We start from the raw sequence: 22815 nt of genomic DNA on the forward strand, positions 1-22815 counted from the left end.
ATTGCCTTCGACCTGCTTCCTGCATCCTTAATGAAGCTGTTCTTGTGCTGCTTCGCCTGCACACATTCTTCACACACTTCGTTTGGAATGTCGATTTCTGGTAATCCTGAAACCATATTTCTTCTCTTCAAATCTCTGATGTCTTTGAAATTGAGATGACCAAGTCTATAATGCCATATCCATTCATCTATGTTGGCTGCTGTTGCAAGGTACTTATGCTCCATCACATTTAGTTCAATCTTGAAGGTTCTATTATGAGACATTGGCGCCTTCAAGATCAAGCTTCCATTTGAGTCGAGAACTCTCACATCTTGTCTTTGATCGACACCTTGTATTTCTTTTCGACTAACTACCATATGCTGAGCAAATTGCTCTTCATGCCTGGTATGTACAACATATTTGAAATTACTGATCTCTTGCCATCTTTCCTCATAATCAGAACATCATCAACACCTTTAGCTGCTAGAGTATTGTCAATTGCAAATTTCACCGTGTTCTTCATTGGGGGATTTATGTTGACAAACCAATCTTTCCTTCCAGGCATGTGTGATGAGCATCCTGAGTCCAAGTATCACTAGTCATTGAATCTCTCTTCATCTCTTGTTGTAACCATCAACAACGTCTCTTCTTCGTCATGTTTCGCCAACTTTGCATAAGTTTCTTGATTCTTCTGCTTTTTTGGAAAATCATTAGAATAACGACCATACTTCTGAAAATTGTAACACTGAATGTGACTCTTGTCTGACTTTTTACCACCACCTTTTCCTCTACCTGCAACACCCCTTCTTTGGTTGCCTTGGTTCTAGGGTTTTCTCTAATTCGACCAGTTTCCTTCTTGCTAATTTTGACCAGTCGAATTGTTGTAACCTCTTAGGCCTTTGTTTCCATTCCATATTCCTTTGCCTTTCCTTTCTTTTGCTGATTGCGCCTACAAAGCCATATCACTCTTCGACTTTCTACAACTCTTTCAGTCATTCTTTGTTCATGAGATTCAAGCATCCCTTGAAGCTCTTCCTTTTTCAGTTTTGACAAATCTTTTGACTCTTCTATGGCTACTACCACGTGGTTGAACTTTGGAGCCAACGACCTTAAGATCTTTCCAACAACAGATCTTAATGTCAACACTTCTCAACATACCTTTATTTGATTCACCAGTTTCGTAACCTTAGTGAAGAAATCAATTATGCTTTCATTGTCTTCCATCTGAAGCAATTCATACGTCCTTTTGTGAGTTTGTAACCTCACCTCTTTCACCTTCTCCGCGCCTCCAAACGACTTCTCCAGAATTTCCCATGCTTCTTTTGCTGACTCTACATCTCTAACCTTTTCAAAGTTATCTGCATCAACACATTGATGGATTATAAAGAGATCTTTATAATCTTTCTTCTTCAATTCTTTATGTTTAGCCTTTTCTTGATCTGTCGCATTTTCTGCAAGCGTTGTTACTCATTCCTTCACAAGATCCCAAAGATCTTGATGACAAAACACAACCTTTATCTGTTTGCACCAATTCTCATTATTGTTGTTCTTGAGAATTAGAAGATTTGTTGGAAAATGCCCATTTGAATGATTCATTTCCATGGTGATTTTCTTCCCACAAATCATTTAAACCGGATCTTTTGATACCAGATGTTGGAAATCCACCACAACCTATGGAGAATTTCAATCAATCTTGATGAACAAGACTATATATATATATATATATATATATATATATATATATATATATATATATATATATATATATATATATATATATATATATATATATATATATATATATATTATATATATATATATTATATATTATATATATATATATATATATATATATTATATATATATATATATATATATATATATATATATATATATATATTTTGTTGCAATATGTGGGTTTTCTGCAGATTTAATAATACCTGCAGATTTACATGCGATTTTCCTGCAGATTTGATGTTACATGCGGATTTACCTTTTATGAATCCTATTATCCTTTTATAACCTCACGTGACCATCTCCCTCTCCCACCCATCTCCACTATCTATTATGATTACAATGACCTGAAACTTATTCCCTCCCATAATTTAGATGATATACCTACCACCAATTCCCATAACCCTACCTATCCCTACCACCCATTCACCTATTACCCGTAAATCTTCTAGAATTTCTAAACCACCTTCCTATCTTACTAACTATCATTGTAACCTCATGAATAACAACTCATCCTACAACCGATTTTCCTCTATCCTCTGTCCTTACGTATGATAACTATAACACAACTTATAAATCTTTTTCCCTCACCCTTTCCTCTACAGCAGAACTATTCACCTTTTCCTCGGACCAGTAAGCTTGATTGTTGGCTTAAAGCCATACAATCGGAGCTCCAAGCTCTTGAATATACCAATACTTGGACTATTGTTGACCTCCCTCATGATAAAACCCCCATAGGTTGTAAATGGATATACAAAATTAAATATCTTGCTAATGGTATGATTGACAAGTACAAAGCTCGACTTGTAGGCAAAGTATACACTAAATTAGAAAGGGTTGACTATTTTGACACCTTCTCCCCGGTTGCCAAGCTCACCATTGTAAGAACTCTCCTTGCCTTGGCCTCTGTTAAAAATTGGCATCTTTAACAGTTAGATGACAATAATGCCTTCCTCCATGGGGATTTAAATGAGGAAGTTTATATGTACATTTCTCAAGGCTATCAACTCTATCGTTCATCCCCCCATACTAAGGTTTGTAAGCTTAAAAAACGAATTTATGGCTTCAAGCAGGTTAGTAGGCGATGTTATTCTAAATTGTCTGAATCTTTGCTTTCTATTGGCTATGTTCATTCTACTGGTAATTACTCTTTGTTTACAAAGTCTTTTGGTCCTAACTTTACTGCTTTATTAGTTTATGTTATTGATATAATTTTGATAGGTAACAACCTTACTAAAATACAAAACGTTAAAGCTATTCTTCACACTAAATTTTGCATCAAGGATTTGGGTGCTCTTAAATACTTTCGTGGTCTTGATGTTGCTAGATCTTCTTATGATATTCTATTAAAATCATCGCAATTATACTCTAGATTTATTAAACACTACATGTATGCTTGTTGCAAAACCTTCTCCCACTCTTTACATTTCTTCTTTAAAACTGCATTCTTCGACATCCCTACCTTATCATGATCACACTCAATATCGCCAAATCGTCGACTAACTTATTTATTTAACCACCAGTCGTCCCAATATCTTGTTTGTTGTCCAACAATTAAGCCAATTTGTTGCTCAGCCTACTGTTATCCATTTTCAGGCTGCTTTATGAGTTTTACAATATTTAAAAACCTGCCATGCTTATGGCCTCTTTTATCCAACTCAAACTGACTTAATGCTTTCTGGTTTTGCAGATAGTGTTTGGGCGACTTGCCCAACAATACGACGACGATAACAAGTTTTGTGATCTTCCTTGGAATGTCTCTCATATCTTAGAAGTCAAAGAAACAATCTACAATTTCTCACTCCAGCTCCAAAGCCGAATATAGATCCCTTACTACTCTAACATGTGAAATACCATGGATGCATTACCTTTTCAAGGATCTTCACATTGTTATTCCACATCCTACTTCTCTCTACCGTGACAACCATTATGCATTATATTTAGCGAACAATCCAACTTTCCACAAACAATTTAAACACATTGAGATTGATTGCCATATAATATGTGAAAAACTGGAATCTAGTTTAATTAAATTATTTCTCGTTCCTTCTTTTGCTCAACTCGCAAATGTCTTGACTAAATCGCTTCCTTATCCAGCTTTTTCTTCATTCCCGTCCAAGCTTAACCTTCTGTTCATTCACAATCCAACTTATGGGTGTGTGTTCACTAAACACTAATAATTATAGTTCCGTTTATATGGGATATTATTGTATTTGATCTATTATCTCCTGGGCTTGTTAGTAGGAGTTTCTTCGGTTACCCATTAGATTTTTCTAATATATTTATAGCCTTATTACTTTACATTGTAAATTCAGTTTTTCTATAACTCAATCCTATATGTTATTTGCATTCTAACAAGGTACAATATTGTATAATCCAATACCAACCCATAAATGAATGAACTAGTTCATGTCGGTGAATCCAACTTAATGGAGTTTGAACAGATTGAATAATAGGTTAGGTCAAACCCGATTCAACCCAACTCATGTTCACCTCTAATAAAAAAAAACACAAGAGATAATCAAACTTGTAAAAAAAGAAAAATTACATTCCGTTGCAACATACAACATTAAAAATTCTTTCCAACATTTAAATATAATCATGCATTAATAATTTTTAAATACTTTTTCTTTATAACTTTTAAGAATAGCATTTATGATATATAAGATTAAAAAAAAAATTACTATCTTATATTTTCAATATATAAGATTAAAAATACCATATCTTTTTTATAAATATAAAATTTATGTCATATTTTTATTATTATTTTTTTAATATTCACCAATTCAATATTTATACTATGATTATAAATATTTGATAAAGTCATGAGTTTAAACCGGTGACGTTTTGTTTATTTACTTTTAGAAATATGAATTCCAAATTCCAATGGGTAGATTACTTGAGAAAAATAAACTTTTGATAGGGTGTAGAAAGCAAGCAACGCCACATTTCATTTTATTTGATCCATCCCAGTTAATCGGAGCCCCGAGTCAACCATTTACGGACCCGTTCTTCTCCGCACACGTACGTATTTCTTCTACTGTGACCTGTGAAGCATGACTATGGCTGCAACCGTAAGAACCGTACTTTCCTTTGCTCGTTCCACTTCAACCTCTTTTCACAATCCAACTCAAATTTCAAACTCTCTCTATTTTCTCTCTTCTTCTCATCAGAATTTCTCTACTTCATCTTCTTCTTCCGGTTAGTTAATTATCACTTCATTAATCATTATTCATTTTTTTGTTAATTTGTTGATTAAGTGATTCGCTTTGCGATTGTGTTTTGTTTCAAGATCAGAGGATGATTTTGGAGTAATCAGTGATGATAAATTTAAGAAATGGAAAAACGGAGGTGGCGTTTTCCATGAATCAGCTTGCATTGACTCCACAGCTTTTCTAGATGTTGGTGCTGTTGTTCATTCGGAATCTGTTGTTGGTTCAAATGTTCGTATTGGTTCTGGAACGGTTGTTGGTCCTTCCGTTGTCATTTCTCATTCAGTTAAAATTGGGTACACTTTACTTTTTCAATATTGCTATGCTATGCAACTTTGTTATGTCAATTTTGTTTTTGTTTTTCAACTCTCAGCTTGGAAGTGATAGATGCAGGTTGTTTATTGGGTAATAGTCATTTTGCTTTCTAGGCTATGTTTGGATTGATGGACTAGAACGGAGCTGGCAAATGGAATATGGAATGGAGTGGAACAGAATGAAATCAAGATTTCATACCATGCATACACCCCAAATTAGGAGAATGAAAATTAAAAGATTGGATAGAATAGGATCGAATGGATTCGATCATGTTCCCTTCCGCTCCATCCATTATTTACAAATCCAAACAATAAAATTTGATTATATACCACTCCATTCCATTCCATCCCATCCCATCGATCCAATCATATCCTAAATGTGTGAGGCATGTAAATAGTCTCCGAATGTGTTAAGAGTCCCACATCGGACAATATATGGCCTGAACATGTGTTTATAAGTGGGGGCAGTCTTCACTCTACCAACTGGTTTTGTAGGGTTGAGTTAAGTCCAAACCACACATTCTTAACATGATATCGGAGTCTCGTTTAAGATCCGGTGGGCCACCTACTATGGTTTCCGCTATCGGGCCACCCACCATTTATTTCCACGCTGTTTTGAAATTTTCGGACCAAATTAATGGAAACACACATTTGGGAATAAACTATGTAAGGGAAGATACATTTGAGGATGTTTTTGTAATTTTAATAAATTCAAGGACTCTAACAACATAGCCTAAAGTGACTCTACTAGTTATTTTCCTATACTTCACATTGGAAATAAGGTTTTAAATAACGGTTGCTTTGCGATCCATAATATTTCGAAGAATCATGATCAAATGCAGCTTATACGACCTCAAAAGCGGCCACATTGTGGTTTTGGCGACAGAAAAACCGTTATGTCGCAGAACTTTATTTAACACCCTGATTGGAAAAGTGCTGTCTCTTCTTTTATTTGTAATTTTCTAAAGGTTCACATTTCTGTTTGTTAATCCTAAAAACTTGTGTATATGGAATTTCATTACTAAACTTATGTCTGATACGAAAGAAGTTTTAATCATAGTGATTAGGTTTTCATACTACTATACTTTTTTCAGGTTTAACGTCTCACTTAGTAATTGCAGTATAGGTGATTCATGTATAATTCACAGTGGAGTCTGCATTGGCCAGGACGGTAAAGCTCAATTTATAAGCTTGCTTGTTTTTTGTTTGTTTGTTTTGGTTTCAATGCTTGCTTGCAGTATAGGTGATTAATGTATTTTAATTTCATTTAACTCACTACTTTGGGATAATAATACCAATCCAAACATGCTCACAAAACATATTATACGTGGTTAAGAGACATTTAACATTAGCAACACATGGTTCTTAATATTGAATCGATGATAATTGATTTTTGTTTTGTTAGGGTCATTACTCACTACTTTCGGATAACTTTAATATTGCAATTTACATGTAGGGTTTGGATTTTATGTGGATGGTGATGGTAAAATGATAAAGAAGCCTCAGGTTGGTAATGTGATTTAATCCTATATACATTGACAGATTATTTCTGTTTAACAGAAATTTTCAACTTACATAGGTTGTACTAATAATATGAATTTCTTACTTAAATCTGTTAGAAGCTGAATGTCATAATAGGGAACAATGTTGAAATTGGTGCAAATACATGCATTGACAGGGGCAGGTTAGTTTTTTTGTGGCTTATCCTTTTCTATTTAGCTTCATGATGTGTCAAAAATGGTGTTATAGTTTGATTTTCACTTGAAATAATGTTAGCTCTAATACTAGTTTTATTCACTCTTTGGCTATGCAGCTGGAGAGATACAGTTATTGGGGACAACTCGAAGATAGATAATTTAGTTCAGGTTAACATTTAATACTTGCATAATTTCCAAAGCGAAAAAGTAAAGGCTTTGTTCTTTTGTTCTAATTAGTTCTGCAGATTGGTCACAATGTAGTTATTGGGAAGAATTGTATGCTTTGTGGACAAGCTGGGATTGCAGGCTCAGCAACGTATGTTATATTCATTCATTTCGCTGTTACCTATTAAATGTTGGGATGATTTATCTAGTCAAATTCATATCAGAACTAAAGTTATTGCCGAGGCTTACGAGTTTTCTTATGTGTTCAGGATAGGAGATTATGTTACTATGGGAGGAAGGGCAGCAGTGCGAGATCATGTATCAATTGCATCCAAGGTATGGTTTTGTTTTCCCGACCTTATAAGGCTATCCTCTCATAGCCTCGGTGCATTGTGGATGGCTAGTGATTAGTGAATGAATAAGTGCTATAATGGAGTCAGAAAGTGTTATTAAGTTGAAAATTTGAAAGATCGTAAAAATAAAGACATGTTAATTACCCGAAGTTATAGGTCCCTTTATATGCTTTTTCTCAGAACAGTTTGCATCTTCATGGTATCTGTACAGCCTCTAATTCCTGCTGGTTGTATTAAAGGCATGTTCAGTTCGGCGGTGATCTCAGCAGAACCACTGCGTGCTTCCGTGATTTTAGTAAAGTTATACTTTAGAGCTTCAAAGCAATCATGCAGAACCACTGCTTGCTTCCGTGGTTTTACTAAAAGCTATACTTTAGAGCTTCAAAACAGTCACTTGCCACCGTGATTTTGTGAAACTCACTCATTCAATAATTAATCAACACTTTCATTTTCGTTTGCTGTTGTACCATTTTAACTGTCTGTAAATTGGAAGCTTGGGGTTAAGGAGAAGACATCTAACTGCAAAATTTCTTGCAGGTTCGGCTTGCTGCATTAAGTTGCGTAACCAAGGACATTACAGAACCAGGGGACTATGGTGGCTTTCCAGCTGTAATGATCTACTAGTCTTACGCTTTTTTTTGGTTTAGTGCATTAGCATTGAAGTTCATAGTTTGCCATACAATATATTATTGGGCTGGAGTGGATTCCTAACTACCTTCCTTGATGCTTTGTAGGTTTCTATTCACAAATGGCGGAGACAAGTTGCCAGCGGTTTTGCAGTTAGGGGAGTCTGAGTACTCAAATCTTGAAAGGCGAATGGATCATCTCCAATTTTTTCCTCTCATATATTCTACTATACTGTTATCAATATCAACATTAAATTTCTTTACTCTTACTTCTCTGTTAAAAATTGATCATCCTAGATTTTTCATGTCAATAGAGAGAATCTATTTTCGAAATGCACACAAAATCTCTGCTTTAAACATATACTTATAATGGCTAACTTTGGCCAAATAACTTGACTATTTTAGCAATTTCGATAAAACTGAGGATTGAATTGATGCAAGTGTCACTAAACAGAGACAACTTGACTATTGTATCTTTGATTTTTTTCATCAACTACTTATATTGTTACTCATCTTTTTCATAAGTCCCAACTTCCCTCTTTTTTTAATAAGTTCCTTTTTGGGATTAAAAACGTTACACTTTAAAAGTTTAAAATTAAATTTATAGCTTTAAATATAATTTGGTTCTTTCTATTTAAAAATAAATAAAGTTTTGGTTTTCCATTTAACAACTGTTTTTATACACTCAATTGCACATTTTTCTAGAATTCTCACTTCATCCCACTTAAGGATCCTTTTTTATTGATGTTTTGATTCCTTTATTTTATTGTCGATTTGTATAAGTTATTAGATTCAAAGGATTAGACAAAAAATTCATTATAAGGGCAAACTTGTAAATCTTCCTATGAATTTGTATGTAATAGTGAAGTTCACGAGATGAATGGGATGTGAGATGGGGATGGAAATTTCAAGTTGAATTGTAATTATGCGTTGAAGTAAGTTGTTCGACAGAGATAAAGAAATGTCGAAGTATGTTGCTCGATAAAGATTTTGACTTAGGTTTATTTTATAATTTTAGTTGAATTAGGTTAGTTGGAGTGTTGCTTAGGGAGCAAACAAACTCAACCTAACCCATATTGTTGAAAATAAGAGTGAATGCAGTTATATATTTGATAAAACTTTAGTTTGAAGTGCAGAGAGAAACTCTACAGAAATATTCATCCCCGTCCCCTTTTCTCTAAAGCCCTAATTCCATTTCTTCCTTAATTTTCATCTTTTCCTATTTTTTTTCAATTATCAATTGTGCAGTGAAGTTTTTCATAGATTTTGGTGAATTTCTAACATCTGGTATCTAGAGCACTGGTTGGACGATTCTTGGAAACATAACATGATGAATCATCCGAACGGACATTTTTTGGCGAGTCTCCCAATTCTGAAGGGTCGGAATTATGAGAATTGGTGCAAATAGATGAAGGTTATTTTCTATTGTCAAGATCTTTGAGATCTTGTGAAGGAGGGAGTGACGTCACTTCTAAAAAATGTGACGGATGGAGAAAATGATGCACACAAAGAATTGAAGAAAAAAGATTATAAAGTTCTCTTCATAATTCAATAATGTGTTGATTCTGATAAATTTGAAAAGTTGAGTGATGTTGATTTAGTGAAAGAAGTATGAGAAATTCTTTGGAAGCGCATAAAAGGTGAAAGAAGTGAGGTTACAAATTCACAAAAGAACGTATGAATGCTTCAGATGGAAGACAATGTAAACATAACTGATTTTTTCACTAGAGTTACGAAATTGGTGAATCAAATCAAGGTATGTGGAGAAGCATTGACATCAAGATCAGTTGTCGCAAAGATCTCGAGGTCATTGGATCCAAAGTTCGACCATGTGGTGGTAGCAATAGAAGATTCGAAAGATTTGTCAACATTGACAAAGGAAGAGCTTCAAGGAATGCTTGAATCTCATGATCAAAGAATGGTTGAAAGAGCTGCAGGCAAGTCAAAGAGTGATATGGCTTTGCAGACACAATCAACAAGAGAAAAAAAAGTAAATGGATGTGACTCAACAATAAAGGTAGACGAAGCTACAACAAATCGACTGGTCGAAATTAACAAGGAAGAGCCTAATCGAATTAGAGAACGTCCTCATACTAAAGCAACCAAAGAGGTGGTGCTACAGGTAGAGGAAGAGGTGATGGTCGAAAACCTGACAAAAGTCACATTCAGTGTTTCAATTGTCATAAGTATGGTCACTACTCAAGTGATTGTCCTGAAAAACAGAAGAATCAGGAAACTGATGCAAATTTTGCAAAACATGAAGAAGAAGAGATGTTGCTGATGCTCACAACAAGAGATGAAGAAAGATTCCAGGATCAATGGTACTTGGACTCAGGATGCTCATCACACATGTCTGGTAGGAAATGTTGGTTTTTCAACATAAAATCCTCAATGAAGAACATGGTAAAATTTGCAAATGATAATACTCTAGCAACTGAAGGTATTGGTGATATTCTGATTATGAAGAAATATTGCAAAAGGTCGGTAATTTTCAATGTACTGTACATACTAGGCCTGAAAAGTAATTTTCTCAACATATGGTAGTTTGTCAAAAAGAACTACAAAATGTCGATAGAAGACAAGATGATGAGAGTTCTCGACTCAGGTGGAAGGTTAATCTCGAAGGCTCTAATGTCTCAGAATAGAACCTTAAAGGTTTAATTTAATGTGATGGAGCACAAATGCCTTGCAACAGTAACTAGCAGGGATGAATGGATATGACGCTATAGACTTGTCCATCTCAATTTCAAAGATATCAGAGATCTGAAAAGAAGAAATATGGTTTTAGGGTTACCAAAAATCAACATTCCAAAAGAAGTGTGTGACGAATGTGTGCAGGCGAAGCAATACACGAACAACTTCAACAAGGATACATGAAGCAAGTCGAAGGCAATTCTTGAAGTCATATACTCTGTTATGTGTGGTCTTATCCATGTGGATTCGATTGGAGGTAACAAATGCTTTGTCACATTCATATATGATTTCAGTCGAAAACTATGGACTTACCTGATCAAGAACAAAAGTGAAGTGATCGAGGTATTTGCCAAATTTAAATCTATGGTCAAAAGACAAAGTGGTCGAAAACTCAAGATTTTGAGGACTGATGGTGGTGGAGAATATGTTTCGAAAGACTTTGACATATTATGTGAGAAAGAAGGGATTGTGATTGAGGTGGTTCCATCCTACACTCCACAGTAAAATGGAACTGCAGAAAGGAAGAATATAACCATCATGAATATGGTTAGAAGTATGTTGGAAGGAAAGCGTCTACCCAAAGAATTATGGGGAAAAGCTGTATCGATTGCAACATACATCTTGAACAGATGTCTGACGAATAAGCTAGAAGGAATTATGCCAGAAGAATCTTGGTCTGGTATCAAGCCCAGCTTGAGTCATCTGAAAGTATTTGGATCTATAACACATAGACATGTGCCTGATCAGTTGAGAAGAAAACTTGATGACAAGTCGAGTCAGATGATCCTAATAGGATATCATTTGACTAGAGGTTACAAGTTGTTCGACCTAGTGAGCAGACAAGTAGTGATCAGCAGTGAGAATTGTATGTGTAGAACTATCAAGTGAAGTCGAAAGGAAAGTTCAATAAGAAGAAGTCAGAGGTCAAGCAGGCATAAGCAGACCTCAAAGGACAAGACATATGCCTGCAAGGTTGCAAGAATGTGTGATTACATCAGATGATGTGGTTGATAACACCGAAACACACTACATATTTGACTCATATTGCACATGTTTTACCGTCATTTTATTATCATTTCTACTGTTATATTGGTACTTTTCCTTTTTTTTCCAAGTACATAGCTTAGAAAAGGCATGACTCGAAGAAACGAAGCAAAATAGACAAAAAACGGAGAAAAATGAGTAAATTGTACACATGCGTTCAACACGGCGTTCACCATAGAGGTAGCCACGAGGAAGATGACGTATCCCACCTACCAACGGTCACAAAGACTGGATCCAACCAATTTGGGAACATGGAGGTCGCCATCTTTGATTTTGGCGATTTAGTCAAAGGCAGTTGGAGATTCAGCCCCATGACCACCGTTTTTCTCTTACACGAACGCTGAAGAAGTTACGTGATTCCCTATGTCTAGTACTAGTATAAATAGGGCATAAAGTTCACAGTTTTGAGAGTCCAAGCTTAGTTAAAGCATATGCCATATATTCACACTGTTAAAACGATAATTCGTCACATCGAGGGGTTATCGCACCATTGTTGTTATTAAGTTTGTAGCATCGTAGTCGTAGCATTTAATCTTTTCGCCATTTACATTTCAGTTGTACCAGATTCAAGTGTTCGATTGGAGCAGGTTTTTAATATATTTCACACTGCTTTATTTTATTTATTGTATCATATCTCTTTGCTTTATTTACTATATCGCATCGCTTTGCTTTCTTTACTTTATCACATCGTTTTACTTACTTTTATTTCCTCGCACCTCTTTACTTTGATTTGTTTTCCCGCACTGCTTTACTTTGTTTACTTTATTTCCCGCTTGTTACTTTCCATGCAAAAATATGTTTTCAAAGCTCTACATTTATTTCCAAGTTCTTATTGAAACTCAATCGCACACGTATCACTTTAATATGTCATATCTTACTTTTCAATCATATGTTTTATCGTTTACCGTAACCATGTCCAACTAAATCATTAGTGCTGGAATGTGAGGATCGTCAATTCAATGGTACTCCATATGTTGTCTCTGTAAGAGTGCTTTTGGGGATGTTTTGACTTTAATATAATTTTTCTGTGATTCATCTGATCGGTTACTACGAAAGTAGTACCGTGACCAAGTCGAGTAAGATTGAAAGTCGTCCGATACTTAGATAAAATTGGTTAGTCTTTGAGTAATAAAAACAGCGGAAGCACTTTGTTAATTAATTAGGAAAGTTTAATATTACTGGAAGGAGGTTTTGAAACTATTTTCGGCCGCGTTTATAGGTTTAGAATCCGGTTGTCCGAGCATATGCCAAAAACCCTTTTAAGTTAAAGTTTTCAATCAAAATTACTTTTCAACTGGGTTAAAGAGGTGATTATATAAAAAATGATTTTCTACTTTAACGCAAGATGCGACTAGTGCAGCGTGAGCGGTTGGTATAGATTAAAGATAAAGTCTAGTTCCAAAAAATCGAAAGTGACAGTTCCTTTTTTAATTAACTCTTTTTCAAGGAAGAAAACATTGCCCCATAGGTAGTTCTAATTAGAGATAATAGGAATATTGTTGATTGATGTGATCCACGTTCCAGTATTACATCTTTGAATTCATTTAAATATTATTATTTTCATTCTGTTTCTGTTTCAAACATTCTTGATATCGCCTTAGATAAATACTATAACAATAGTTAATAATTGATTGACATTGGTCTCTGTGGGATCGATAATCTTTTATATTACTCTGACGTACTCCGTATACTTAGGGGAAGCACACATCAAGTTTTTGGCGCCGTTGTCGGGGATCAATTACATTAAATTTCGTACCCTGTTGTTACACCGTCTAGATTAAGGCAACCGTTGCAGGTCAATGCAAAGAACTTGCAATACCAGAACTTTAGAAGATCCAATAGAAGAACCAGAAAGATACACATGCTCTTGACTTTTTCTCCGACGAATCAGAAGAGCAATGGCAGAAGAACAAAACCAAAAACCACTTAAAGACTTTGCCTTACCCTCTAATGAAAAACCCCATTCGAGTATTCTTAACCCAACAATCCCAGCCAATAATTTTGAACTTAAACCCAGTTTATTACAAATAGTGCAATAAAACCAGTTCGCTGGTCTCCCAACTGAGAACCCGAACCAACACTTAAAAGTTTTCATTCAACTAGCCGACATATTAAAATTAATAATGCTTCCCCTAAGACTATACTTATTTCCTTTTTCCCTCAGAGATAAAGCAAGACCGTGGTTAGATTCCCTTCCAGTAAATTCCATCACTACTTGGAATGACCTAAAGAAAGTCTTCCTTGCTAGATACTTTGCACCAAGTAAGATTGTTGTCCTACGAAACCAAATAACCAAATTTACCCAACATGATGGTGAATCACTTTCGACGCTTGAGAGAGATATAAAGAACTATTAAGAGCTTGTCCACACCACGGTTTAGAACAATGGCTGATTATTCATGCCTTTTATAGCAGACTTCTCTATAACACGAAGATGACCATCGACGCTGCAGTCGGTGACGCACTGATGAACAAACCATACCCCAAAGCATGCAAACTCATTGAATATATTGCACAAAACCATTACCAATGGGGGGAGGAATGAACACCAGTAAAGAAGAAAGAAACAAAGGGAGGTATGCACGAAGTTAGTTTCCTAGACCATATGAAAGCCCAAATGAACTCCCTAACATATAAACTCGAAAGCTTAACTATTAACCCTACAACTACCTTAGCTGCAGTACAACCCGAATGCGAAATCTGTAGAACCCAAGGACACATAACTGCTAAATGAAATCTTTTAGCTGAATCAAAGACAGATCAGGTCAATTATGCCCAAGAAAACCCTTATTCAAACACCTATAACCATGGATGGAGGAATCACCCAAATTTTTCTTATAAAAACAATAACCCTACTCAAAACTCTACACCTCAAAGACCATAAGGTTTCCAAGCTCAAAGACCAACACAACCTATACAAGCTGCTCCTTATAAATCCAACCTTGAGAAAATCATGGAAAATTTCATTTCAGCTCAAACTCAACAAAATAAAGAATTCATGAACCAAAACGTTCATATAAATGAGTTGATTACAGAATTAGGCACCAAGGTCGATTATATGGTAACCCACAATAAGATGCTTGAAACCCAGATCTCTCAAGTGGCTCAGCAACAAGCTTCTCAGGCTATGCCAGGAGGGTTATTTCCTGAACAACCTCAACCTAACCCCAAGGGGCATGCTAACGTTATTTCCCTACGGAGCGGAACTACATACAATGAACCTATAGATCATAGGTTGAAGAAACCAAAGCCACCAAAAAAGGATGTTATGACCACAACAGAGAAACAAGCAGTAGAGGAACCTGTTGAACCTGAGAAACAAAGAGAGGAAGAAGTTAAAAATAAGGAAGAGGTAAAAGACAACCAAGTTTGCATACCACCCCTCCTTATAAACCACCGATCCCATATCTATAAAGACTTAAACAAACCAAACTAGATAACCAATATAAAAGGTTCGTGAAAGTAATTGAGAAACTCCACATTGAGATTCCCTTCACCGAAGCTATCACCCAAATACCATCGTATGCCAAATTTCTAAAAGACATCTTAACTAACAAACATAATCTTGACGATCCTAAATCTTTAGAATACAATTCAATCACTGAAAACAAACTAGCCAAAAAGGAGAAAGGCCCTAAAAGTTTTTCTATACTCCGTGTTTTAGAAATTCATGTCATTGATAAAGCAATGCTGGATTTAGGAGCCAATGTGAGTTTGATGCCTTTAGCTATTTGTAATATATTAAATCTAGGAGACATGAAACCAACTAGGATGTCCCTTCAATTGAACGATCGATCAGTTAAATATCCAATAGGTATATTGGAAGATATTCCAGTTAGGATTGGACAAATTTATATTCCAACTGATTTCGTTGTTATGGACATTAAATAAGATGAAGAAATTCATATCCTTCTAGGTAGACCCTTCTTATCAACAATTGTAGCCATAATAGATGTCAAAAGAAGAAAAATGACTTTCGAGGTAGGGGATGAAAAAGTAGAATTTATCTTATCCAAATTTGTAATGGCACCCGCCATAGATGACTCATGTTGTGCCATCGATATCATCGATGAGTTAATAAGAGAACTAGACCAAGACCAAGAAACGCTCACCAAAACGATTAAACTACCCTTAACACCTATAGTGGAGGATGCTGGTTTTAAATCCATGACACCCTTCGTGGATGACAACCTTTATGAATGCTTGACACTCACCCCTGACCATATTCCTGGTCCTAAGAAACCATAAATAGAGCTTATGAGACTACCGAAGAACCTAAGATATGATCTCCTTGACTACGAACTGAATCGTCTAGTTATAGTAAGATCAACCCTAAATAAGGACGAAACTAATCAACTCTTAAATATCTTAAGAAAATATCCCGCAATTATAGGCTATAACATTTCCGACCTTACAGGGATAAGTCCTTTTGTGTGCATGCACCGAATTATGCTAGAGGAAGATTCTAAACCCTCTAGAGAACACCAAAGAAGGATAAACCCTATAATGAGTGAAGTAGTTAAGAGAGAAGTGACAAAATTACTAGAAGCTGGAATAATTTACCAAATCTCCGATAGCAAATGGGTAAGCCCCGTGCATATGGTACCTAAAAAGGGATGTGCCACAGTTGTACAAAATGATAAAGGAGAACAAGTAGCAAAATGTATAATCGATGCTTGACATATGTGCATTGATTATAGGAAGCTAAACAAAGCAACCAGGAAAGACTACTGTCCTCTTCCTTTCATAAATCAAATGCTTGAACGTATGGATAAACACTCTTATTTCTGTTATTTAGACGAATACTATGGATTTTTCCAGATTCCTATTCATCCCGATGACCAAGAGAAAACCACCTTCACCTACCCTTATGGAACATTTTCCCATCGACGAATGCCATTTGGACTGTAAAATGCCCCTGCAACTTTCCAACGATGTATGATGTCAATCTTCGTAAATTTCCTTGACGAGATCATGGAAGTTTTCATGGACGATTTCTTGGTATGCGGATCCAGTTTTAAAAATTTTCTGGATAACCTTGAGAGAATCCTGGAGAGATGCGTATAAGTTAACCTTATTCTAAACAGGGAGAAATGTCATTTCATGGTTACCGGAGGTATAATACTAAGGCACATAGTATCAGAAAGAGGCATTGAGGTTGATAAAGCTAAGATCGAGGTTGTAGAAAACCTTCAACCACCGAAAATAGTTAGAGAGGTGAGAAGCTTTCTTGTACACGCCGTTTTCTACCGACGCTTCATCAAGGACTTCTCCAAAATAACCAAACCTTTAACTGGTCTCCTATGAAAGACGTCAAATTCAATTTCAACGACAAATGTATGGAGGCCTTTAAACTCCTGAAACTTGCACAAATATCCGCACCTATCATGCAACCACCAGATTGGAACCAACTGTTCGAAATCATGTGCGATGCAAGCGATTACACTGTCAGTGCTGTTTTAGGATAACAAAAAGACAAAAGACTACATGTAATCTACTATGCCAGTAGAACCTTAGATGCCGCCCAATTAAATTACACTACTACTTAAAAAGATCTACTCGTAGTAGTATTCACAATAGACAAATTCCGCTTCTATCTAGTTGGAGCTAAAATCATAATATATACCGATCATGCTGCCATTCGATATCTACTTAGAAAAAAGGATGCAAAGCCTAGACTACTTTGCTGGATCCTATTGTTACAAGAATACGACTTGGAAATCCGTGATAAAAAGGGCACTACAAACATGGTAGCAGATCACCTTTCAAGGCTCAAATATCTAAAACTAGACCTAATATCTATAAATGATAACTTTACCTATGATAGACTTCTAATATAAATTAAAAAAAATCATGATAATGACCCTGATGATGAATTGGAACTGAACATTGAAACTTCCCTAATAGTAACAAAAGTACCTTGGTACGCCAATTTTGTTAACTACTTAGCATCCGATATCATACCCCATGACTTAAATTACCAACAGAAGAAGAAGTTCTTCCATGACGTGAGACAATTCTATTGGGACCAACCCCTTTCTCTTAAAAAGAGGCGCAAATGGCATATTTCATCGTTGTGTACCTGAGGAAGAAGTGGAAAGTATTATAACTCATTTCCACTTCGCTCCATATGGCGGACATGCGAGCACATCCAAAACTTACACTAAGATCCTTCAAGCAGGCCTTTTCTGGCCAACCTTATGGCGTGATGTCCACACTCACATTGTCGAATGTGACTCGTTCCAACGCACTAGGAACATCTCGAGGCGTGATGAGATGCCATTAAGAAACATCCAAGAAGTGGAAGTCTTCGACGTATGGGGAATCGACTTCATGAGACCACTTCCATCATCTATGGAAAATAAGTACATTCTAGTAGTTGTCGGCTATGTGTCAAAGTGGATCGAGATCGTAGCCTCACCTACCAATGACATACAAGTGGTTATCAATTTATTTAAAAACTATATATTTCCTAGATTTGGAGTACCTCGCCTCATTATAAGCGATTGCAGATCTCACTTCAGTTCGATAATTTTTAATAATCTTCTGAATAAGTATGGTGTAAAACATAGAGTAGCAACACCTTATCATCCACAAACTAGTGGACAAGGAGAGGCGTCGAATAGGGAAATCAAACAAATCCTCAAGAAAACAGTTTCCACTTCTAGGAAGGATTGGTCCCTTAAGCTACAAGATGCATTGTGGGCTTATAGGACCCCTTATAAAACCATATAGGGACAACCCCTTCTAAACTAGTTTATGGAAAATCAGGTCACCTACCATTCGAATTAGAGCATAAATCCTATTTGGCTTTAAAAGCCCTTAACATGGATTACCTAACGGCTGGTGACAAGTGCATACTAGACATTCGCGGACTAGAAGAACTCTGTCGTGATGCTTATGAGAATGCCATAGTTTACAAAGAAAAAACTAAGGTATGGCATGACAAAAGAATTGCGATAAAAGAGTTCAATATATGCGATCATGTACTCCTATTCAACTCCAAACTAAGACTTTTCCCAGGTAAACTATGTTCCAGATGGACTGGTCCATACGAAGTTATGAAAGTCATGAAGTCTGGAGCTGTCGAAATCCGAAATCAACCGTGCAATCCCTTCATTGTGAATGGACAAAGTCTTAAACACTACAACAGAGGTGACACCCCTACCTATTATTCAGGACATATTTTAATAGAACCACCAATCACTACTTCAACTATGTGATTTCTATGATCGTCGAGCTACCGACGTTAAACAAGCGCTGCGTGGGACGCAACCCACGACCTTTTTTTAAATATTTTTTTTTACTTTTATTATATTTTTGCATATTTTCAAACTTATGAACTATGGATTGCAAAATTAACTATTTTCTTAACATGACTGACTTGTGTGTGTTACACGATAGTACCGATCTAGAAGGGGGGTTGAATAGATCAATTTTGAAATTTAGCGCTTTTTAAAAATGTTTTCAACGGTTTCGGAAGCACCCTAGATTATAATCATCTAAACGATCCGTTAATGGAAAGATCAGATATGCGTGAAACCGAATGGAATTACTTAAGATAGAGATTATCAACCACTATCTGAATCAATTGATTAACCACTATGATCCTTGATATCGTTACCTCTAATAATGCTTAACACAATAAGAGATCAAGTAAAATATTACTAAGTTTGTGTGAGATTAATTTTATCGAACACTTGGTGTACACTCCACACCAAGTTTCAATTTCACTCAAATTGATTGTGTAGAATTTTACTCAGTTGCAATCAAAGTGATTGCAACAATTTATCGAATAGTTACTATGCACACCAATCAAGCAATATTGATTTTACGATTAATTTCACACAAAACATAATTAATGCAAAATTTAAAGAGTTAAGAGATAGAGAGAATAAGATCGGATTTATTGAGGCAGTTCCCCTATCGTCCTCGCTTAGGATACGTCTGCCCTCAATTCTAAATCTAGAATTGATATGTTTTTATTAACACGTTGCAAAGTCAATACAAGAGAACAAATGATCACCACCAATCAACCCCTAGAGTTGTTGCAGAGCCTATTCTATTCTCTCCCCTTGATTCGAGTTGAACCAATTCCTTCAAGTGCTTCGGAAAAACCTCTGGTTACCGCTACCTTATTGCAAGAATTCCATGTTCTCTAAAACTTTAGCTCGACTGATTTCAAACACAAGTCACTTGAACCCTAAGCTTTCTTCACAATGCTCCGATTACCGTTACTTGTTTGACCGAACCTTCCGTTCTTCAAACTTTTCACTCGGCTGAATCTGCGAAGCAAAGGTTAGTGCAAAAACCCCTAATTCTTGGAGGAAAAAACCTCAATGGTTTTATTCAAGAAAAGCCCACACAAAGTCTCAACCCAAACTAAGATAATCCAATATTATTTGAACGTTATCACAACTACAATGCACAATACTCAACAAAGATTATTATGTATGATTATTGAGAAATGCAATGAAGAATGAAGATGATGAGCACTTTGTTGTATATCTTTCACTTTTCTTGTTATTTTCTGAAGAAGAGACACATGAATATTTATATGATGGATGGACCAAATAACAAACATAACAGAAATATTTTGCAAAGTTACACAGCAAAAAATTAAGTAAAATAGGCGATGAGTCGACTCAAACAAGGGATGACTCGACTCAAACAGAGTTTATTTCAGGGTTGAGTCGACCTATGACTCGACCTGTTCGGACTTGTGGCTACATGGTTCAAATGAAAATAGACAATGAGTCGACGTAAGAAGTGGATGAGTCGACTCATTCAAGTTTCCCAAGATTGAGTCGACCTGTGACTCGACCTATTCAGACCCGAGAGTTTTGCTCAGAGTCATGAGTCGACTCATAGTACTTAAACTCCCAAAAATGAGTTTTGAGATGTATTTTGACCAATTTAAACCGATCTCTTATGAACCTAGGATATTTACTATGATTAAGTACATGATTCACATCTATGATATGCTCCTATATGCTTGGACACATTGAACCTATATTTTGAACATGTGATCAATCACCATTTGCATTATGTTTTCGTTATTAATCCGACACGAAATAAAGGCTTTTGACACACTATGCAAGCATTTATGATACGTTTCGAGTTAGTTTTACTACCGTCATTATATTTAAGCATTTTTAATCACTGTTATATTTTACTTATATTTTAGTGATTTTATGCGTGGGGTAGCTGTGTTTTTGTCCGACAGGTGCAGGCAGAAGAACCAGGGAACTCAAAACGAGACAATGTGAGATTCCGGCAAGCAGAGAAGCAGAAAACCCCGGTACAGGAGGCCTGACACGGCCACCCGTGTCAGGCAAGGGAGGACGTGTTGAATAAAACAGTAGCCTGACACGGCCACCTGTGTCAGCTGACACGGGTCGTGTCAGGCACCTCAAGCAACCGTGTCACCCATGTCAGAGGCGTGTCAGCCAAGACAGTAGGCTGACACGGCCACCCGTGTCAGCTGACACGGGCCGTGTCAACCCAAGCCTAAAAGTTCAGTTTTCTCGAACTTTTGTTCGTCAGGCTTTTTCAGAGATATTTTTGGACATGTCCAATCGCTGCTTGGAATTTTCATTATAAAAGAGGACCTTCTGCCAAAGGAAAAAGCATCTTAGAATACGGCAAAATACAATATTGTGAAGCAATCAAGTATTACAGAGATCAAGGCATTCAAAGAGCTGAAGTTTTTCATGAGTGGGAGCGATTGAAGATCAAAGTGATCCAATTACTTGTAATGTGTAATTTTTATCTTGAATTTGTTTTAAACAATATGAGTAGCTAAACCCCCCAATGCTAGGGGGTGTCCCTGATTTAGACTTGTAATGAATTTGAGTTTATATTTGCATTTATAATATTGTTTTTAAGGTAACCTTTTGATGTGTGTATTGCTTTCTCTTTCGGACCAATCGAGATTGATTTGTGGTTATCAATTAGGTTGGACCGTCATTGATAAGGTTTTCATAAGGTTACTCTACATTAGATATCACCTAGGACTAGGGATACCCTGTATGAACCAAAGTATTCTTGATATTATAAAGCTTAACTTCACCCTAATTGGCTATGGACATAGAAATGCGGGTAGATTGATTAAAGGTTTTCTGACCAAGGACTTGGGAGAAAATACCCTTAAGAACTGGTAGTAATTGATATTTGTTGATGCAATAGTGACTCAGAGTTGTTATAGGGATAAATCATACACCTTCCCTGGCATTGTTCATTTTTCTCTTTAAACCCTTATTTTCATTCTTCTTTGCCTTTACCTTTATTATTATAGTTTTACACATAAACACCAAATTAATACTTTTTGTTTAATTGAATGATAACTTAAACTCAATATTGACTTGCAGTCCTTGAGACCGGCATTCGGGGATTTTCCGCATTATTACTATAAAAGGAAAAATAGTACACTTGTTTTTTTCTCGATCAAGTTTTTGGCGCCGTTGCCGGGGACTGCCAAAGTATAGAGTTTAATTTTAAGTTCAATTAAAATCTTGTTACTCTGCAATAAAAATATTTTTCTGTCATTTATATATTTTTATTCACTAATCTGTGTATGCGAGGAGAGCCCTCAACATAATTTCTTTTTGACGCAGAAATTGAGAGAACCCTTCACCGGAGACGTAGAAACGCTAGATTGGATTCCAAAGAAGAAGTTCTCTCTGATCACTCAGATTCAGAAAAAGAAACTATGGCTGAAATTCCTCCAGTTCCACCGCCTCCACCTCAAGAAAGACTCCTAGGTGACTATAGAGGGGCAAATGCACCGGGTGGTAGATTGCCCATTGTCAACCAACCGGTGAATGTGATGAACATTCAACTGCATCCTAGCACAATCAATTAACTTGATAGAAAATCTTTCACCGGAAAGGTTAATGAAGATGCCAACAAGCACCTGCAAAGATTCCTGACCATGAGTACTACTTTGAAAATTGATGGTCATACTGATGAAGCAAAAAAATTAAGAATGTTCCCGT

General features: G+C 36.0%; 2 protein-coding genes across 2 annotated transcripts; both read left to right on the forward strand.

Moving 5' to 3' along the window:
- The first annotated feature begins 4634 nt into the window (after positions 1-4634).
- On the forward strand, positions 4635-8413 carry LOC127127868 (probable UDP-3-O-acylglucosamine N-acyltransferase 2, mitochondrial). The gene is made up of 10 exons (XM_051057142.1): positions 4635-4914; positions 5011-5221; positions 6334-6410; positions 6696-6745; positions 6859-6923; positions 7053-7104; positions 7182-7252; positions 7371-7437; positions 7992-8063; positions 8189-8413. The coding sequence occupies exons 1-10, from the start codon at positions 4770-4772 to the stop codon at positions 8246-8248; spliced, it is 870 nt and encodes a 289-aa protein (XP_050913099.1). The 5' UTR covers positions 4635-4769; the 3' UTR covers positions 8249-8413.
- Positions 8414-9770: 1357 nt separating this feature from the next.
- Positions 9771-15709, forward strand: LOC127131385 (uncharacterized). Its single transcript, XM_051060311.1, has 3 exons — positions 9771-10017; positions 14854-15170; positions 15290-15709. Exons 1-3 carry the CDS (start codon positions 9771-9773, stop codon positions 15707-15709), a joined length of 984 nt encoding a protein of 327 aa, XP_050916268.1.
- Positions 15710-22815: the final 7106 nt, after the last annotated feature.

This window comes from Lathyrus oleraceus, chromosome 3 (genome assembly GCF_024323335.1).
Source record: "Lathyrus oleraceus cultivar Zhongwan6 chromosome 3, CAAS_Psat_ZW6_1.0, whole genome shotgun sequence".
NCBI classification, from domain to species: domain Eukaryota; kingdom Viridiplantae; phylum Streptophyta; class Magnoliopsida; order Fabales; family Fabaceae; genus Lathyrus; species Lathyrus oleraceus.

Bases quoted from the DNA above. Each gene is read 5' to 3' on its own strand.
- LOC127127868 (XM_051057142.1), top strand. From the start codon at position 4,770: ATGACTATGGCTGCAACCGTAAGAACCGTACTTTCCTTTGCTCGTTCC. The intron at 4,915-5,010 runs GTTAGTTAATTA...TTTCAAGATCAG, and splicing joins TACTTCATCTTCTTCTTCCG to AGGATGATTTTGGAGTAATC. The intron at 8,064-8,188 runs GTAATGATCTAC...GATGCTTTGTAG, and splicing joins ACTATGGTGGCTTTCCAGCT to GTTTCTATTCACAAATGGCG.
- LOC127131385 (XM_051060311.1), top strand. From the start codon at position 9,771: ATGGAAGACAATGTAAACATAACTGATTTTTTCACTAGAGTTACGAAA. The intron at 10,018-14,853 runs GCAAGTCAAAGA...AGTTGATTACAG, and splicing joins AATGGTTGAAAGAGCTGCAG to AATTAGGCACCAAGGTCGAT. The intron at 15,171-15,289 runs GTAAAAGACAAC...AAAGTAATTGAG, and splicing joins AAGTTAAAAATAAGGAAGAG to AAACTCCACATTGAGATTCC.